Below are 18,611 nucleotides of genomic sequence, written 5' to 3'. Positions count from 1 at the left end.
TTTCTTTTCTTTTTTTTTGAAAAGATACGATAGTATATTTCATTTCAGCAAAACATAATCACAGTACATTGGTTTCCATCCATTTCCTAGACACTTGAATGAGATTCCTCAACAAGTAGATCAACAATGATACTTGGAAGGGAATCCAACCATTCACAACAATGACTTAGAGATAGACCAGTCCTAGCGAGATGGTGAGCGGTAGCATTTGCTTGGTGGGAAATAGTAGCTTCAGTGACTGTGGCTAGAAGCTCTTTACAATCCTCTACAATTTGTTCAATGGTGGACAGATTGAGGCAAGGATCCATAAGTGCCTCCACAATCTGAAGAGAGTCAGTTTCAACCAAAAGAGAAGAGAATCCCCTGTCAACTGCCCAAAGCAAACCCGCCCTTACCACCATGGCCTCCGATTGGAGCGGAGAGAAAACATCCTCAAAGCTTCCGCAATGCACTGTCACGAACACCATGTCACTGCCACGGATAACGGCCCCAAAACCCGCGACCTTTATTTCAGCATTCCAAGAGCCGTCAACATTCATTTTGAGGCGTCCCGAGAGAGGTGCAACCCACCTGGGTATGACCTAGGTCCCAGTACCACAATTTGAAGTAACACATGACGACCTTACGAATTCCTGCCACCACATAATAGCCCAAGATACACACACCTCAGGTGGCTTGACACTCTCCTGCCATAACTTTGTGTTCCTGCACCCCAGCAGATCATAAGGCACATCTCAAAGTTTAATTTGGAAATTAACTCACTTTATAAGGGACATCCCAGCATATCATAAGGCACAAAATACCTATAAGTTGCAGAATATGTTGAAATGACTCACTTTAATGAAGCATTTACATACTTAAAATTTGAAAACTCTACAATTCACTGAACATATTTATACATAAATCGTCGAATGAACTTTGAATACAATGCAATCATGTTCAAGAATGAATGCTGAATTGACAAGTTTCACTAATGATATTAGGAAATTTGTTAGCTTTGCTACTTTTTCTTGCCAAATTACAACTCATTTGTAAAATGTGCACCTCTGTCCTACTTTCAGAGATTCATGAGCTCTGGCTGTGACGCAGTGTTTGCCGCCCTCTTGCACCCCATCTCTAACTCACTCTTCTCTTTAAAAACCCTATCATAAAACGCCAAAACACCGCACCCCTCTTCTTTGCATTGAGATCCATTGTGGAAATCGGTGTTGGGAGTTACAGACTAGAGATCTGGACCGTTCAAAAGAGAGAGATCTAGACCATTTTAGTTTTTGGGTTTTTGAAGTGGACTAGTGGGATGGGTTAGTAGGGGTCGTATGATTGAAACTGAGTGGTTTGGATTTCTTAGTTCGCGGGCTCTGAACACAAAATCTTGATCCCTCTTATCCCATTTTGTCTCTAGCCCCACCATATACTCTCTATGTCACACCACCACCACCACCACCGTGATAACCTTTGCATGAGTGGTTGGGTATGGTTTGATGGGTCGCACTTGGAGCTTCTCCTTTGGCTTCTACAGAAGAAAAAAAAATTGAAAGATGACGAAATGCGGTGAAGGTGGATCGAACACCTGACCTTCAGATCTTCAGTCTGACGCTCTCCCAACTGAGCTATCCCCGCTGTTGTTGTATAAGCGGAATACATATGTTATTGTGTAATCTGAGCTTTATTTCTGCAATCATTAAAGTTCAAAGAGCTCCAACCTCCAAGCCTCTCAATCCGACCAGCCAACAAACCAGTTGCGTATTTTCTCATAGCTCTCCAGAAACGCAAGAAAATTTCGCAGCGGAAGAAGCAAGCGTTTTTCTCTGCAACCAAACGGCCACAGTTGACCTAGCTTGACCTTTTAATATGCTTTGTGCTCGGTGTTCGACTGTGATCAGGCGACATCTGAAGGCATCCCCACGGCAGCACAATGAGATGGCATTTGTAATAATCAATGGTATCATCGTCATTGCTGCTACTAGTACCTCTGCCGGTGTTGCTGATGTTGTTCATCATGAACGGATCCAACCCAATTCAACATTCCACAGTAAGCAAGCTCTAATACGATTGAATCTGTCCATACAAGATCGCGGTGCTAATACGAATGAATCTCTCCATTCATCCGTCTCCAGCTGTAATAATCCAGCACTTGGTCTGAAAGTTGAGAATAAAGATTGAGAATTCTCACAACCAGGCACCCATACTCAGCAACCAGCATCGAGTCCATCTTTGTTATTATGCATACAAATTATTTACAATTTTGTTCGAGACTTGTTATTCGTCCTTCAAAATTCTAATTTTAAACTTCAAATTTTCTATATTTAAAAAGAAAAATACACTTATGAATACTGCAAAATGAGATTTTTAGAGTGTCAATAATAATTTTCTTTTTTTATTACGTTTTTATAAAATGGGAGTGCAATATGACAATTTAAACAAACGTGGAACATTTTTGATCGTCGCGTTATGTGTTATATTTACATACCAAAACATAAAAAAATGGCTTTAGAACAGAAGAGATAAGATAATACTAGAAAGAACAGCTATGTGATAATAAAAAGTGTGTAGAAATCATTTTTCAACAACCGTCCACGAGTCACATCCGAAACTGCATGATTGTTTGTTAGTCACATATCCGTAGTAAATACCAAAATCGTCAGATTAAGTTGGTGCAGTGCTGAACGTAGAAAAACCAAATCGACACACGAGAAAGTAGAAAAGCCAAATCCAAAGAGAAATTATCTTTTCCCCTCTCACTCAAGCCAAATCCCACCATGAAATGTTTGAATCCTGAGATTTAGGATATTGGGTCGTTTTGTTCTTAAGAGCTTCCAATCTTTTCCATGGCAACCGTCGCTCAAATCTCCATCAGTTCCTTAGCTTACAGGCTGAGCAGTTTGCACAATGAGATAAGCAAGAAACCCATCAAATATTTTCCTTTATCGAGGACAAAGATTGGGTTTTTGAAGCAGAGCAAGTTCAGGTTGCAGGCTTATTGGGACAGGGATGGGATTTTGGTGGAAGATGAAGGGTGGAAGAGGAACAAGAACAAGAAAAGGGTGGTCGTGGTGAGGTTGAATCAGGGGTTTGGTGGGTTTAATGGTGGCGGAGGCGGCGGTGGTGGTGGTGGTGGGAAGGATGACGGAGCCACTGCTAGACTTCTGGGTAATTTGGCTGTGGCTATTGGATTGACTTATCTTTCGTTTACTGGGCAGCTTCGCTGGCTTTTGGATGCAATTGTTTCCATTTGGGTACTCTCTCTCTCTCTCTCTAACATTTCTGAAGATTTCTGGGTATGTTACTACTGTTTTGTGTATGTCTAATGAAATCGATGGGTTTTGATATGCAGCTGATAGCAGTGCTTGTACCAATTGTTGGTGTGGGTGCTTTTCTGTGGTGGGCAGGGCGGGATATGGTTCAAGACAGTGTAAGCCAACTTCAACTTTTAAGTTTTCTTCGACCGCGTATCGAATTTCTGTTGTTGGGTTTCGCCGGAAAATCTCAACTCAATTGTTGCTTTAATTTTCATGTTCTCAACTTGATCATTTCCCTCTATGCATTTGCAAACATTGACTAGTAATTCAGGATAGGGAGCTAATACCTTTTGTTTATATTAGTTTTGTCTGCTAGATATGTTGGTCTTACATAATGTTTTGGCATGTGTTGGGAGTTAAGTTTCAATCTAGTGATCCTTTAATTTGGGTGATTTATGAAGAATGGATGGTTTACCGAAAAGCTCTGTGATTTTGGTTCATTAGGAGTTGAGAATATTTGCAGTATTAGATGTCTTGATCTCAAATAACTGTATCGCAGGTGCTTTATAAGTAGATAATTTGGATACATGGTTTTGAAGGATTCAAATGCAAAAGTCTAGTGTGTCATAAATCGTAATCAGCTCATTCTTCCCTTTGGGAGAAGTATCAGAGGAATGCATTTTACATGCAGAATAATTCGTACCCAGTGCACAAGGCTCCCGCTTTACGCAGGGTCTGGGAGATACTTGTTCGTACAAAAATTAGTGAACACTCCACTCAAATGTTATCGACTCTTAATCAAGTTTATTTCGAGTAACATCCTGAGGGTGATTTTTTTCCAATGTTACATTTAGATTCTTACTCTGCAGTCCTGTGCCTGGAATGATTGCTTTTGTTTATGTACTTGCAGTGTCCAAACTGTGGAAACGCTTTCCAGATTTTCAAGTAAGACGAGTTGAAATCTGTTATAATGTCAAGCTAACTTATGGATACCTATATCGAATTGTTATGCTCTAGTTTCTAAGGATTGTTATGAATGAAAGTTGGCCTATCTTGGGTAATGATATGATTTTTTGCAGGTCTACTTTAAATGATGATTTGCAGCTGTGCCCCTACTGTAGTCAACCTTTCTCAGGTACATTCTCATATTTTGGTTTCTTGCTTTTCTGAGTTCCAAATTATACTTGCAGCTTCTTCCCTCTTAGCTTTCTGCACTCTGCAGATCTTATACTTACGTTACCATTACTGACTATATTACATGAGTTTTTTTCGTGTTGATGAACCCCTGTTTTCTGAGTAGTGGTCAAAAATTTTGGGTTTGTGTTTTTTTTTAGTTCCAAAAATTCCTCATGCTGCTTTATCCTATCAGTAGAGAAATGCCATTTCACTACGGTGTCGTAACTAGTAGGAATGATTTTGTTTTGGTATTTGATGGGAAAGTAGTGTTGATGTTGCCTCATGTGCGAAGATGTGCTTTAATTTCAGTGGTGGACGACAAGTTTGTAATGGACCCTATAAAATTCTCCAAACAATCTACAACATTTGGGCAGGCATTCAACGACTTCACCCGTTCCACAAGAGGTTATCCCTCAAACCCCTGTCGCCATTTTTCTCTTCCCGATCATATGTTGAGAGCCTGCATTTGATGATTGTTAACGTCTGCATTTTTCATGTCACCATTGCTTTCGTTTTTATCTGCATTAAGGGCGAAGGGTATAAACCGACTCATAAGCATCGATGAATCCATAAGTCGTAGGGCTTATTTAATCAGTGTGTGCGTCCAATCGATATGTTTTCTGAGCGTTGACACTGGTTACAGGGAAGGATTCTTCGAAGGCAGTCGTTGATATCGAAGCAGAAGTAAAAGATGCAGACTGAGGTTGCTTGGAAGAAAAAATACTTATGTTTCGAAATGATTTGGTTACTCGTAGATAATGGAAAATAGCACATATAGAATAGACAACACAATAGTTGTATTGAGAAAGCTTCGAAAGAACATTTTGCTTCGTGCGTTGTATATTATTTACGGACGCGAATTGTTCATTTTCTTCATGCATTCTTTTGCATTGGCCTTGTGCTTGATGAAGCACGCGGAACCAATTGAGTTTGTTCTAAGTTTTCGCAATTGCTCACTCAACTTTCCTTCATATAAGGCTATGAGATAAAAAAATTTCCCATTCAGTGTTATGAGGTGTGGAGGAGGATTCAAACTTGGGTGCGTCGGGAGGAACATATCCACTATAAGCAAAACCAACGTTTGATAAAGTGAACAGGCACCGTGTAGTTACAAAGTTGCCATGTACAACAGAAACTGCCTAAAAAGGTACGGTGTCTTGTAACATCAGAAATTGCATCCTCATTGTAAAATATTCCGACGCCAAGGACACGGTTTATTTATTTGCACATATATTCAGGTCCCCCGAAAGTTTAGTGTGGCCGTTCTTCAACTCTCTGCAAGAAAAGGGAAGCAGATAAGGAAAACTTCATCTAGTGCACAGTTACTTCAAAGTTTCAGAAATATGCAAGTCATACAACAAGAGCTACAACCAATCAATGCTTTGATGTGAACAAAAGAAAACACCTCTAGCAGGTGAAACGTGCATCAAGACACCGTATAGATAGCGTACAAAAACAATCCACCCAACTCATACAACTCAAATCATTTTTGGTGGCCAAGTTCTCAACGGCGAATAGAGCTTCCTGCATTGCATTTATACTATAACCTATAATGCAAGAGTTAAGAATTGACGGTGCACATGCGGCCCCAAGACAGTAAATACTGGATACAACCATGTAATAGAGTATGAGAAAGCACTTAACACATTGATTATTTAGTTTCATGAGATCATGACATGAAAATGAAATAGACATAGTACCCCTTCCTTTTTGTCCTCTTTGCCTTTTGTGAAGAGCTTGTAACCCCCATATATAACCGCCCCCCATCCAGCTAAAGAGACGAGCACAAACTGTAAGGGACCAAAAAGAAAAAGCCAGGTGAAGCAAAGCCATAAGATGTTAAGAGTTTTGACTATCATGAGCAATAAGTTTGCGCTCGCATGCAACGTTGTTGAGAGCAATCCAGTTATTTTGGTGTGAGGACTTAACCAAATCATTTTGTGTCGTTTTACTGAGTAATTCAACAGACAACTTAACGACATCCCCCAGCATATCTCCTTCTCTCCCACATTATCATATGGACTAGAGCCTCAATATACACCCTGAATAATAGCATTCAAACCTTCTCACACAGACATACCACCTTTTCGGAGTGGAATCTAGGACCACTGCATAGTGCATACATAGCACCGGTAATTCGTTCCTCAACATCACAAAGGGACTGAGAGCTGTCCATTCCGGATTTCTATTTCACCCTGGGGGTGCAACTTTTTTATTGACGCTAAAAAACATATAACCGCGAGCTATCCATTGATTATAAACTTGACAAAACATGGAGTTTTGACTTTGCATAGATCTTCCTCGGAACATAATAAGCACAACTAAGGGGCTAGAGAATGCGCGTAACATGACCACAAGAATGATCATGTCAAAACAAGATATTCCTCAAGTAAATAAGTAATCGATAGTCTCAACAGCGAACCGCAACAAAACCATTAAGGACAAGACAGAACAGATGGAACACGTACGGGTAAAAATAACATGATATAAAACTCACATGTTCTTCCTTCCATTTAGATGGGTGCATTGGGTCCTCCCAAAAGTTCACCTTCGGAGGTCCATGATGATCTGCAACACAGTCAAAACAAGTACAATATCAGGTAAACAATTCACTGATAGTCTGATAGTGGACCGGATAATTTAGATTTTCCAAAAACTTTCACGACATGGGCACTGGCTTAAAGTTGATAACCCCGTGGCCCGTAGTATAGATTAATTTAGCATAGACTATCGCCTCGACTGCAGTCCATATGAATTCCAGGTCAGAAAAAAAAAAAACACGCATAGTTCTAAAAAATAGAGGAATTCATACATGTTTTCTCACACTTTCTGAGCAACCAAACGCAAACGTTGTAAGGAAAAAGATTAAATGGGGAGCTATTGATGAAACGAAAAGAGGTGAATCAAAGTTGAATGAATTACCGCCACCGCCGGCAAAACCTCGCCGATGGACGAGGGAAGCAGGTTTTGCGGTGGAAGCCGACTTGGGAGAGGAAAGCCGCGCCATATTCGCTGCTTGACGGGCCGTTGCTGTCCATGCCGCCATTGTTCGGTGGTCTGATCTCTCTACGCAAGGTTGTCAGCTCGGAGTGAATATGTGGAAGTCAGAGAAGCTACACGAGTGTGAAGGAACAACGTAGAAGAAACCTGTGCGCAAATAAAAAGAAATTTGTTTCTGAATTTCCATAAATGCCCTTCTATGTTTTTCTTGTTTCCTCTTCGGTACGAGGACTTCCATTGCACGGTTACGACCGTACCTAATTTTGTTTTATTATATTTCCCAATTTGTGAAATACAAAAATACTCTGAGAAGGGCACGTGGAAATCTTACGTGAACATTTGAGGTTATTTCATAATTTGTCTCATTTTTTTGTCATATTCTTGAGTACTCGTTGATATAAACGTGAGAGTGCAAAGTAGAATAGAATTTGAACCTAAACGAAGATTTTACAAAACTCAAACATCAAGGATATTTTAGTAAATCCAATTTATTTTACTTTATTTTTTATTTGCGGGCACTAAACCACTATCTCCCTTCCATTGTACGTGAGGATATGCTTCATACAAGTGAGATTCGAAGCTAACCACCACTGTTTCGTTTTCCAATGAATTCTGCAGAACACGATGAGGCCATTCCGACCTAAATCTCGTCGAACTGGATGAGTTTGTGGTAGGGGTGGGCGCGGTGCGGTTTGGTGCGGTTTCGAGTGAAACCACAACCGAAACCGAAACATTTTGCGGTGCGGTGCGGTGCGGTTTTGAAGCCAAAACCGAAATGAAACCAAACCGTTCGGTTCGGTGCGGTGCGGTTTTAAACGGTTTCGGTTTGGTTTTTGAGAAAAAAAAATGTACAATTTAAAATATACACATATTTATGCATAAGACGGTCTTATTTTCTTCGTATATTAATTAATGAATATGCAGTAAAATTGCAGCAAAAAAGAGTCAAAACTGCAAAAAAAAAAAAAAAACAGCAAAACTGCATAAAAACAGCACCAAAACAGTACTAAAAACTGCATCAAAACTGCATAAAACTGCATAAAAAACAGCAGCAAAACTGCACCAAAAACTGCACAAAACTGCACAAAATTGCACCAAAAAATAATGCAGTAAAACTGCATAAAAAAACAGCACCAAAAACAGCACCAAAACAGCACCAAAAAACTGCACAAAACAGAAACAAAAATCTGCACCAAAAGTGCAGCTAACTTGTACCAAAACTGCAACAAATGACAACTACTAAAATTGAGACAACATCCAATGCATCAAAGGGTTTAAACTTTAAATCCTTATGCATCACATCTACTAAAATTGAACTTGATCACCATTCACAATACTTTACAACCCAATTGAAAGGTTAAGTTTGCCATAATACAAACCTATAAGTTATAACCTAGTTGAAAAGTTTAAAATATAAGTTATATAACATTTATTTATTATATGGTGCGGTTTCGGTTTCGGTGCGGTTTTGAAAACTCAAAACCGAAACCAAACCGTTTTGTGTGCCGCGGTTCGGTTTTGAAACCGAAACCGTTTCAAAACCGCAAAACCAAACCGTTTGGTGCGGTTTGATTCGATTCGTGTTTCGGTTTCGGTTTTCGGTTCCAAGTGCCCACCCCTAGTTTGTGGTCACAAATTGATCTACCATCATCCTTAGGCTGAGATTCGAACATTTCATGCCCAGATATTTGCGGATTCGAACCTTGAATTTCAACCTTTGATCCACGGGAATTTGAAGCCTTGAATTACAAGTAGTGACTTCTTCGTTCGGTTTCACGGTTTTTTTGCCACCTTTAGGCCAAACCGAGGTGAGATTTGAATTTTGCACCCTTAAATTAGTGTAATAAATAGTATAGTGGTTTCCCATATAGGAGAGACTTACTCCGAGAATTACAAAGGTTAGACAAGGTAAGGCAGCTACAATCCAACAACATATGAGTGAGTGGGTTTTGTTTTCAAACATCTACTATATTTATATAGTCTCGATGATGGCTTTTATGAATGTTTTACACCATGCCACACCGTTACCTAGAAATGTTACATGTTGAGGTTGAGATGAGATTTATGAAATTATGGTGGCATAATCATACATATTTTACTTGCTCATCATGCATGCTTACACGGATGTCTATAGTACTCGTTCTGGCCAAGACCAACTTCATGTATATGTTTACATCGCACTATTATGCTCATTTTGGATTCATTATAGATGCCAACATGTACTAGTTGTTTTTGCATTTAGGACTCGTAGGTGATGCGCTTAGCGCTAGCTTCACATGTATGTAATACTCAAACGTAGATTATTATGCCTAACCTGTTCATGTAGCTACTTTATACATAGACTTGCGTGTGTTGCATTTTTTTTTTTTATGAGCATATTGGTTACATTTGTTGAGATAGTTGTGATTTGCATGTATCCTTAGTATAACTACTTTTATACCATTCACGTTGGTTTTGCATACTTATACATATTATGATTTTGGAAACTATGGGTTTTACAACTAAATGTCACTGGGTTACGAAAAGCAAAGGTTTTGGTAAATACTTATTTTGCCCACTCATATTTTTTGTTTTGCGTTCCTCCAGGACTTAATAGCTGGACTCTATGGTGAGCAAGGGTTCATTAGGGGATTTTGACATCTACTTCTAATAATGTAGGAAGTTTATTTCCTGTTACTTGTGTAATATCTGATGCGTAAAATAACTAAACACACAAATTAAACCCTCTTTTTATCAATTGTAGTAAAGTATGTAAGTAGTGATCGTTCTAGGCCGGGGATTAGGAGGGATTGCTAAATCACTTGGAAACTGACTTGAAAACGTGAAAACAAAGTTTAAAACGCTAACTAGACTCAAAGAATGCAAAACTATACTTTAAAACACTAAAACAAACCAAAAGACTCAAAACAGCCCCTAAACACTCAAAACTACCTTAAAAACACAATCTGGGCAATTTTGGGACTCTCACACAAACTTGGACAAATTTTGGTTTTCTAATGAACTAAAACACTTAAAAACATAATCTAAGACAAGTTTTAATTAATATGACTCAAAGAAATAAGATGGGGTTGATTTTTGACGAAAATAATTAAATTAAGACAAGAACAAAGTAAACAAATTCTTAGACAAATTTGGGTGAATCAAAACACTCTAACACACAACCAAAACAGAAATTAAACACTTTGAAACAATAAAGTAAAAGGGGGATTTTGGTTTTAATGAATTTGAAAACAAAACAAACTTTGTAAAACAAAACAGATTGTAAGTGAATTTGAATGAAACTTATGGATGGAAGATTAGCTAGGAGGTTCTTCTCCACATATGTCACACTTGCATACAAAACGATTTCCAGTTGCTTTTCGATAAGCTATGAATACTCAACGCCCCAAATTAACCGTGAATTGCACTAATTAACCCTCAGTTTTTTCCACAAGTTATTAGGTTGGATGATTGCATACGACAACCCAAAACATTCCCTACAAGTTCCCTACATGAATTGCAAAATAGAGATACAAGCAAGAATCATTAAGTTCTATGAAAAACATAAGCATTGACGAGGCACTCGTTACTATGATTTGCATGAAACTTATGCCAAGAGTTTACTTAACGTGATTGTGACTAGCATCCTTCACTACTTGTGAATATAAGTTTATAACGATTAGGTGAAACTCCCTTATATTCTAGCGTCAAATTCATGCATGAAAATTAAGCGTGCACTCTTAACCAACATACACAAATTAGTTTTTATATGAACGGATAAGTAAATTGAATTCACAACTAATGAATCACAACTGGATGTAATCAAATCATATTGCAAGTATGAACATAGTTTCGAATCACCCCCTAACTAAGAGGGGTTTAGTTCCTCATACTCACAAAGCAAAGATACATAAAATTAGACATTAAAATCAAAGGAAAGAAAACACCTAAAATGCTCCAACTTGGTAGCAAGTGCATCCAAGATTCCTCATTTCCCTTGCTTGCGGCAGATTGGGTTATGGACAGATTTTGGGTAGTTTTATGATGTAGAATGGATGGGGAATGGTATGGAAGGGTTTAGGGTGAGTGTGGAGGAGTGTTTGATGGTTGGAGGGTGGTGGAGAACTAGGCAAAGAGGGTGGAAGAAGGTGGAGTGGCTGTTATGTTTTCTAGGCACTAGAGTGGTGTTTTTGGGGTGTTTTGCTTCCTAGGGTGTGTATGGACGAATTTTTGTGATAAAATGATGAATATGGGGGATTGTCCTTTGGCCAAGGGGTGTAAACATGTATTTATAGGCCCCAAAAACCTTAGAAAATCAGGTTAGGTTAAGGATGAAATGCATGGCAATTTGTGTGTGTGGTGTGCAATGGTCCAAGGGTGAAAATGAAGTAATGATGCAAAGAGTGAAGGGTAAAATGGAGTGGTGTTGTAGCTAGGGAGCATGAATGATTGTGTACATTGCATAGAGATGGAAAGGGAGGTGAAATGTGTCAACAAATGGGTCAAAGGTGCAACAACATGTGTTGCACATGGCATTGGATTCCAAATGTGAATGATGGAGCATCAATTGGTGCATGTAATGGATGTAAATGTTGTCTAAAATCTAATGAGTGAAGGGAACAAGAGGTATCAAGCAATTGAGTGTAATAATTAAATGAATTGAATCATGAAATTAGAAATTATGTAGGGGACAAGAGTGATCAAGCATGGCATGGAATCCAAAGGGAATTCTATGTGGTTTGCATGGCAAGGAATGCAAGTTGGGGTGACATATTTTTGGGCTGTTTTCTTCATCTTTTGGACCATAATTCTTCATATTCTTGGCCTCTTTAGTTCTCAAATTCGTCCATCCACTTGGCCCATGCATTTGCTATCCATTCAAAGCCCGAAACATGCTCCAAAGGCCTCCAAAATGCATCTTCTTGCATACTTTGTACTTAGAGTCTGAAAACACACAAAAATAACTTTGAACACTAAAATAACTAAGGAAATACAACGTAAATGCACAAGAACAAGCTAACTAAGTCGCATAAATATGCTCCTATCAATATCCGTCCTCCCCAAGGTGAGAATTTTCTCACCTTTACTGCACTTTTGTCTATGCTTTGACACTACATGCATTTGTAATAAGGGTTCTTTCCGCCTTGCGCACTCTCACTCTTTGTCTAATTTAGTTCTAGACTTTGGTTTTAATCTATTTGTACGCTTTACACATCATTTGCATATTATGGCATCATCACCTTCCAAATGTATGTTAACATGCCTCGATTTCAATGTTCATTTGGATATCCGGGTCAGAGTGTGTCAGCACCGTTATATTGTTATTGTGTCATTTTCGTGCATTGTAAATTGCTTCCCCATTATATATCATGTATGTCACTTCCTTTTTGTACATCAATCGAAAGTATCAACAAAACTACGTATTTCATATAAGCTCCGTATGTAGAGAAAATAAGCATAAACAAACCATCGAGAAAACTTTAATGATGTCTAAACTTTAAACATTGTTTCACTTTGTTCTTTGAACTTCCAATTTGAATTTCTGATCCCTAAACTTTCAATTCATGTATGTAAATTCTAATATCCGAAAATTCAATCTTGTGCTATGCACATCACCAAAATTTCAAGGGCATATATGTCAACACCACGCTACATTTACAACAAATGTTATTAAAAGGATACGTTTACAGACTACAGTAAATTCAAAAGGTTTTTAATGTACAAAACAGACAAAAACAACCCTCAAATTGACAAGATAATTAACAAAAGAGTGATGATATTCCCACCCCGGTGTCTTATTTCCCCACCCACCTTTTTATGAATTTTTTAATTACAAATTTATCCATTTGTAAAATGACTAATAGGGATCTTACTTACTCCTTTTTGCATTAATTTTTTTTATAAAAAAAAGAAAAGAAAAGAAAAGTTTAGAAAATTTGTCTCCCATAAACCCTAACTCATCATTTTCATCCCCTTTCATTCAGAGAAAGCAAAATCGTTCAGAGAAAGCAAAAAGAATGAATTTAGAAGATGACATTTCTATGGAACAAGTAGATGGCTATGTTTCCGTCAAACAGGTAAAAGATAATTTTATGTGGACCATCTTGATTTGTCGACATGAATAATTGAAGCATAGCTTTGTGACTTTTTATTTGAATTTGCATTAGGTTAGGGTACAATTTGTTTCATGTTTTCCTATGAGAATTCCTAGAATTCGTTGGAATTGTTTTAATTAGGTTAGGGAAAATTTTGCAATTGGTTAATTGATATCGAACCTGTTAGCGAGGGCTGGGGAGGTTCCACCAGCAGCGTCACAATCTTGCTCTGAATCTTTGCCTTTTAGTAAATTTTCCAATTGGTTGATTGATATCGAACCCGTCGAAGTGCTTCACAGAAACCTGAATAGGTTATGTAATCACCAAGATTATCAGCCTTTAGAAAGGCAAAGACATCATCCTCTGTCAGCGAAACTCTTCGTAGTTGGTATTGAATTGTGAAAATTTATCCCATTAGAAACAGAACGGACAACAATGTGACTGAAAAAAGTATATAGGCAATGAACATGTATTGCTGCTGCTGCTATATCCGAGGTTGTTCCTTTTTGGTCAATTTCGTTTATGGTTTATCACTGGGGTTTATTTTTTCTTTTCTCTTTTCCGGTTTTTAGAAGGTTTGTTTATTTTCTTTTTTTTTTTTAAAGAAATTTATCTCTAATTATATATAGGGTTATTTTAGGAATAATAGTGGGTGGGAAAATAACATTTTAATTTTTTAACTTTTTATAGTGGGTGTAAATATAACGTGGGTGAGGAAATAAGACAACGGGGTGGGTTTAGCAGCTCTCTTAACAAAAACCGCATGAAGTGTTGGCACAAATTGAAAGGTCAAAGCGCATGGTGAAACAAGGTCTATGATTAAAGGGACATAACTAAATTTCCCAATGTTCTTTTGGGAAAAAATTTTGCTTAATAATTTGAGTGCTATATACTCACCAAATCATGGGACAATATTTCATTTTATTGAAATTTGAGCTCATTTTGAACTTCATTTATTATTAATCCATATTGTACTTAAATTTGTGCAGATATATCATTTGATCAACAAAATTAGCAAATAAATTTAGTATAACAATGTTGTTGATATGTAAAACTTATATTTCAGAAAAGCAAATGTATATACCACAACAAATTTGAGAAATTGATGGATTAAGTTGTCAAAGGAGTTGCTCCAAAAATACTAACACAGCTCAAGTTCATAAACATTCATATCATACGGAACAAATCTCACTTCAGAATGAAATGGTATTTTAAATTTACTAAGTAATGGATGCTTGGTAAAATATGATTTATCCCCAATACTATATCACTTTGCATTTGGTCATTAACATTAAATCTCATTCTAAAGACGCGAACGAATGAAGATCTTTTTCTTATTGTCCTGCAGAAGATCTGAACCCCGAACGCCTTCATCCGGCATCTTCTTTGGATGCCCTTATGTCTTACATTGTTGCTTAACAATATTCGTGCCTTCCTGCATCTGCTCCATGTTCGAGTGCATTTCCGCCATCACTACTAACTTAAGATCTTCCGGTTTCTTCTTGTCATCAAGAGATGCTGAAAGGGGTGGTTGATCCTATAATCCTTCCTGTAGAATCTGATGCACTTGCTTCCGACCTGCAGCGATAGAAAACAATGAAAAAATGGAGAACGAGAAACAATCACAAGTGCGTGTACACCGTTACCAAGTTGAAAACATGGAAGCAGTTAACAGAAAGAACCAGTTCGAATATAAGTATTTAGCTGATTACCCCTTGAACATCGTACCCATTTCAAATTTTTCCTTAGAACTTTTATTTTGGTCATTTCCCTCGAACTATTATTAATAGCAAATTCACCCTTACCATCAAGTTTACCAAGAACTCAACCAATTTTCTGTCCAAAATATCCCCCGTCGTTAAATGTTATTTGATAGTTATTATTTTGCTTTCTTAGTGTTGTTCCAACCGAAGTTCACGCAATCATGTTGACACGCTTGTTTGTACCATACTTGATCAATCCCGAAACTACTAAACACCGGTCAACATTATACCGCCAAGGACCCACAAGAGTCTCCCTCCAACCAGGAGGCCAATCACAATGCGACACATGTCAACATCAGAGGCCAATCATAACGCGACATGTGTCGACATCAGATGCCAATCACAGCACGACACGTGTCAATGTCAGAATGAAACTATAAACTTTCTTCTATAAATAGAAATTATTCTCTCACAATATTTCCTAATGTCATTTGTACTAAATCATTCACTAGTACTCACAAAAGGAGAGCTTGAACCTATGTACTTGTGTAAACCCTTCACAATTAATGAGAACTCCTCTACTCCGTGGACGTAGCCAATCTGGGTGAACCACGTACATCTTGTGTTTGTTTCCCTGTCTTTATCCATTTATATACTTATCCACACTAGTGACCGGAGCAATCTAGTAAAGGTCACAAACTTAACACTTTCTGTTGTACCAAAGTTCTCACTGATTTTGTACATCGTCCATCCGAATTCACAAAGAACGTAGTTAGGATCTAAATTAACAGCTCACGCATTGAAAAAAGAGAAGGAAAGAGCAATGAAATTATGAAAGCAATTTTCCTTTTCCAATCCAAGGAATATATACAGAGATCAGAGAATGTAATGTGAAGAAACTGAAAAATATCAAATCCAGGACACACATAATCAATCTGTTGAATTTTATAGAGGGTGCAACATAAATATATAGAGTTCAGTTCCAGTAACCTATTAAACTCACTTCCCAAATTATATTTGGGAATTTGTTAACATGGAAATATGAAGGGAAGAGCCCTCCCTTTTCAGTGTATATAGATACTCAGCTGAAGGTTGTGCCCTTGCAACTTTGGCAATAGCCTTGTTTTCTTCATCTGTCCCTCCCTCCAAAAACGCTCCCACAATCCTCCCGTCCTTGATCCATGCTGCTCCAAACTTCAGTTGGCTTGATGCTGGATTGGGGTCCCCAAACAGTAACAGATCACCTACATTGTCTCCATAAAACGTCCACGACAAATCAAAGGCACGGGAGTAGGAGTACGGAACATAGTCGTACTCTTCGATGCACTTCCCTTCCTCACTTGCCCTGATAGCTCTCACAGCATGCTCAGCTGATTTTCTGGCATGGTCAACATGCTCAACTCTTCTCATGTCATCGTACAATTTCATATGGAAAGTAGCAACGTCCCCCACGGCGTATACATCAGGGACATCTGTTTCGAACATTCCATCAGTTTGGATTCCGCCTTTCTCTTCACCGACTTGCCCCTTGAACAAATCAATTAGAGGCTTTGCGCCGACACCAACAACAACAATATCAGCTTGCAGCACCCTACCATCCTTGAGTTTCACTGCCTTTACCTCTCCGTTTGTGTCAACATCGAACCCTACTGCAGTGGTGCCCTTGATCATTTGAACTCCTTCATTGGCGTAGTAACCCTCGTAGAAAGCGGCTATCTCTTTAGTGAAAAGCCGAGGCATGCACCACGGTTCCGGAAAAACCATGGTGACATCGAACTTGTTGATTCTAATAGCTGCTCCGACTTCAAGACCAATGTACCCTCCTCCAACAATCACTACCTTTCCGTTTTTCTTGGCTCTAATTGCCTCCACAAGTTTATCGGCATCACTGATTTCCCTCAAGTAGAAAATGTTTTTGGCATGATCTCCTTGCACGCCAAATTCTGTCAACCTTATAACTCTGGAACCAGTTGCAATGATCAAAGTTTCGAATTCAAACATTCCCCCAGTTGCACTAGTGAGGATCTTTGAATGAAGATCTGCTTCGACTATTTCTGTGCTAAGAAGTAACACAATGCCTTTCTCCGCATACCACTCCGGAAGCAGCTTCTCTCCTCCACTTCCGACACAGACATGGAACCCTGGAAGCCTTGTAGCTCCTTCAGGAAGCAGATAGCCCTTACTAAGTGCCGGACGTTCATAAGGTGCAACGGCTTCTTTGGATATGATCGCTAACTCACCCGGTTCAAGCCCTTGCTTGACAAACTCCCTTGCTGCGTATCCAGCTGCAACTCCACCACCGATGATCACGTACTTAAACGACTTCTTAAGGGAAATCTCACTAAAGAGACTACCCTTTTCGAGCAATTCTTCAACTTCTCTAATTTTTTCATCAACAAGCTTTCCAAGATGTGCAATCGAGAGAAATTTCCTTTCGCCGAGTTTTTCAATAGTTAGTATTTGAGTTTTGATCCTTTCCACGTTCTCTAACCACTCGTAGACTTCATCGCATTGTGGTTTACTTGGAAGGAGAGGCTCGGCCTCTAGTTTTTCGATTATATCTTCACTTTGGCTAATTAGCTCTTCCAACATTCCTCTTAGAGTGTTCATATTATTAACTTCAAAGTTTTGTCGATACTTTAACCATCGTGTAATCAGAGCCCATATGAACATTATTCGTTCATAAATCGGTGTCAGAAATCCCATAGCTTCCTGCACATCACACCAGAACAATGCAAGATAATTTTACCCTGAATATATGGTACCTCGATTCATATATTTTTCAACAAGCAGTTCGATATATAGAGGATCGTTAATCTGGTTTTCGAAACTGTGGTTAAACATTTTGTACCATATCATATACAGGTCCTAGCAACATCTTCGTCTATTTATGTCTTGAGTTTTAATCTCTTATAGTGAAAGTCCTATTAACTTCATTAGCACCAGCCTTTGTCTTTTTTCATTTCCACATGATTTTCCAGATATTTGTCGAGATTTTTGTCGAAATTATACTCTTCCTGATTCTGATTTGAAGAGGGGGGAACTAGCAGTAATTGTATCTGTTTACGATGGCTAGCTCTTGGTTGTTTAGCTTTGATCTAAAATTAGTTGTTAACTGTTATCTGATTAATTAACTAAACTATCTGAAATTTTTAACATATAACAAACTAGCAGTCGATAATTTTCAGAAAAGAAAGCGTACCTGGCTTCACTGACTGCTAAAATACGGTAATGGTTGCGTCCTCTGTGAAAAGAAACCGAAAACCAGTGCAAATTAAAAGTAACTTATGTGTGCGAAGGATTGCCTTGAAAGGCTAAGCCTTTTATAAGAGACCTGAAAAGCATAGAGTTACTGAAGCAAAGTATCTGCTGGTCTTGGTGCTAAGGGAAGCAAAGAATGCTTTTAAAAGAACCGGATA

At 38.4% G+C, this 18,611-nt stretch overlaps 4 protein-coding genes and 1 non-coding gene across 6 annotated transcripts; 1 reads left to right on the top strand and 4 right to left on the bottom strand.

Moving 5' to 3' along the window:
• Nucleotides 1-86: 86 nt before the first annotated feature.
• On the bottom strand, nucleotides 87-539 carry LOC126590410 (uncharacterized). Its single transcript, XM_050255874.1, has one exon. It carries the CDS (start codon nucleotides 537-539, stop codon nucleotides 87-89), a length of 453 nt encoding a protein of 150 aa, XP_050111831.1.
• A 1,008-nt stretch (nucleotides 540-1,547) lies between these two features.
• TRNAF-GAA (transfer RNA phenylalanine (anticodon GAA)) lies at nucleotides 1,548-1,620 on the bottom strand. Its single transcript has one exon. It is a non-coding gene; the product is annotated as a tRNA-Phe (tRNA).
• Nucleotides 1,621-2,593: 973 nt separating this feature from the next.
• Nucleotides 2,594-5,420, top strand: LOC126589450 (uncharacterized). Its single transcript, XM_050254734.1, has 6 exons — nucleotides 2,594-3,236; nucleotides 3,335-3,412; nucleotides 4,150-4,184; nucleotides 4,319-4,374; nucleotides 4,725-4,820; nucleotides 5,059-5,420. The coding sequence occupies exons 1-6, from the start codon at nucleotides 2,829-2,831 to the stop codon at nucleotides 5,115-5,117; spliced, it is 732 nt and encodes a 243-aa protein (XP_050110691.1). The 5' UTR covers nucleotides 2,594-2,828; the 3' UTR covers nucleotides 5,118-5,420.
• Nucleotides 5,421-5,455: 35 nt separating this feature from the next.
• Nucleotides 5,456-7,561, bottom strand: LOC126589452 (uncharacterized). Of its 2 annotated transcripts, none has more exons than XM_050254738.1 (4): nucleotides 7,338-7,561; nucleotides 6,913-6,983; nucleotides 6,124-6,205; nucleotides 5,456-5,692 (listed from the first exon to the last, which is right to left on the bottom strand). In XM_050254738.1, the coding sequence occupies exons 1-4, from the start codon at nucleotides 7,459-7,461 to the stop codon at nucleotides 5,667-5,669; spliced, it is 303 nt and encodes a 100-aa protein (XP_050110695.1). In that variant the 5' UTR covers nucleotides 7,462-7,561; the 3' UTR covers nucleotides 5,456-5,666. The 2 variants fall into 2 exon arrangements, with proteins under 2 accessions (XP_050110695.1, XP_050110694.1); XM_050254737.1 differs by having other exon boundaries at nucleotides 5,456-5,690; nucleotides 6,116-6,205; nucleotides 7,338-7,558.
• An 8,430-nt stretch (nucleotides 7,562-15,991) lies between these two features.
• LOC126588664 (monodehydroascorbate reductase, seedling isozyme-like) lies at nucleotides 15,992-18,564 on the bottom strand. The gene is made up of 2 exons (XM_050253766.1): nucleotides 18,395-18,564; nucleotides 15,992-17,904 (listed from the first exon to the last, which is right to left on the bottom strand). Exon 2 carries the CDS (start codon nucleotides 17,896-17,898, stop codon nucleotides 16,204-16,206), a length of 1,695 nt encoding a protein of 564 aa, XP_050109723.1. The 5' UTR covers nucleotides 17,899-17,904; nucleotides 18,395-18,564; the 3' UTR covers nucleotides 15,992-16,203.
• Between the last annotated feature and the right edge of the window lie 47 nt (nucleotides 18,565-18,611).

The sequence above is a fragment of the Malus sylvestris genome, chromosome 11 (assembly GCF_916048215.2).
Source record: "Malus sylvestris chromosome 11, drMalSylv7.2, whole genome shotgun sequence".
NCBI classification, from domain to species: Eukaryota; Viridiplantae; Streptophyta; class Magnoliopsida; order Rosales; family Rosaceae; genus Malus; species Malus sylvestris.
This window is presented reverse-complemented; position numbering and strand designations above follow the sequence as displayed.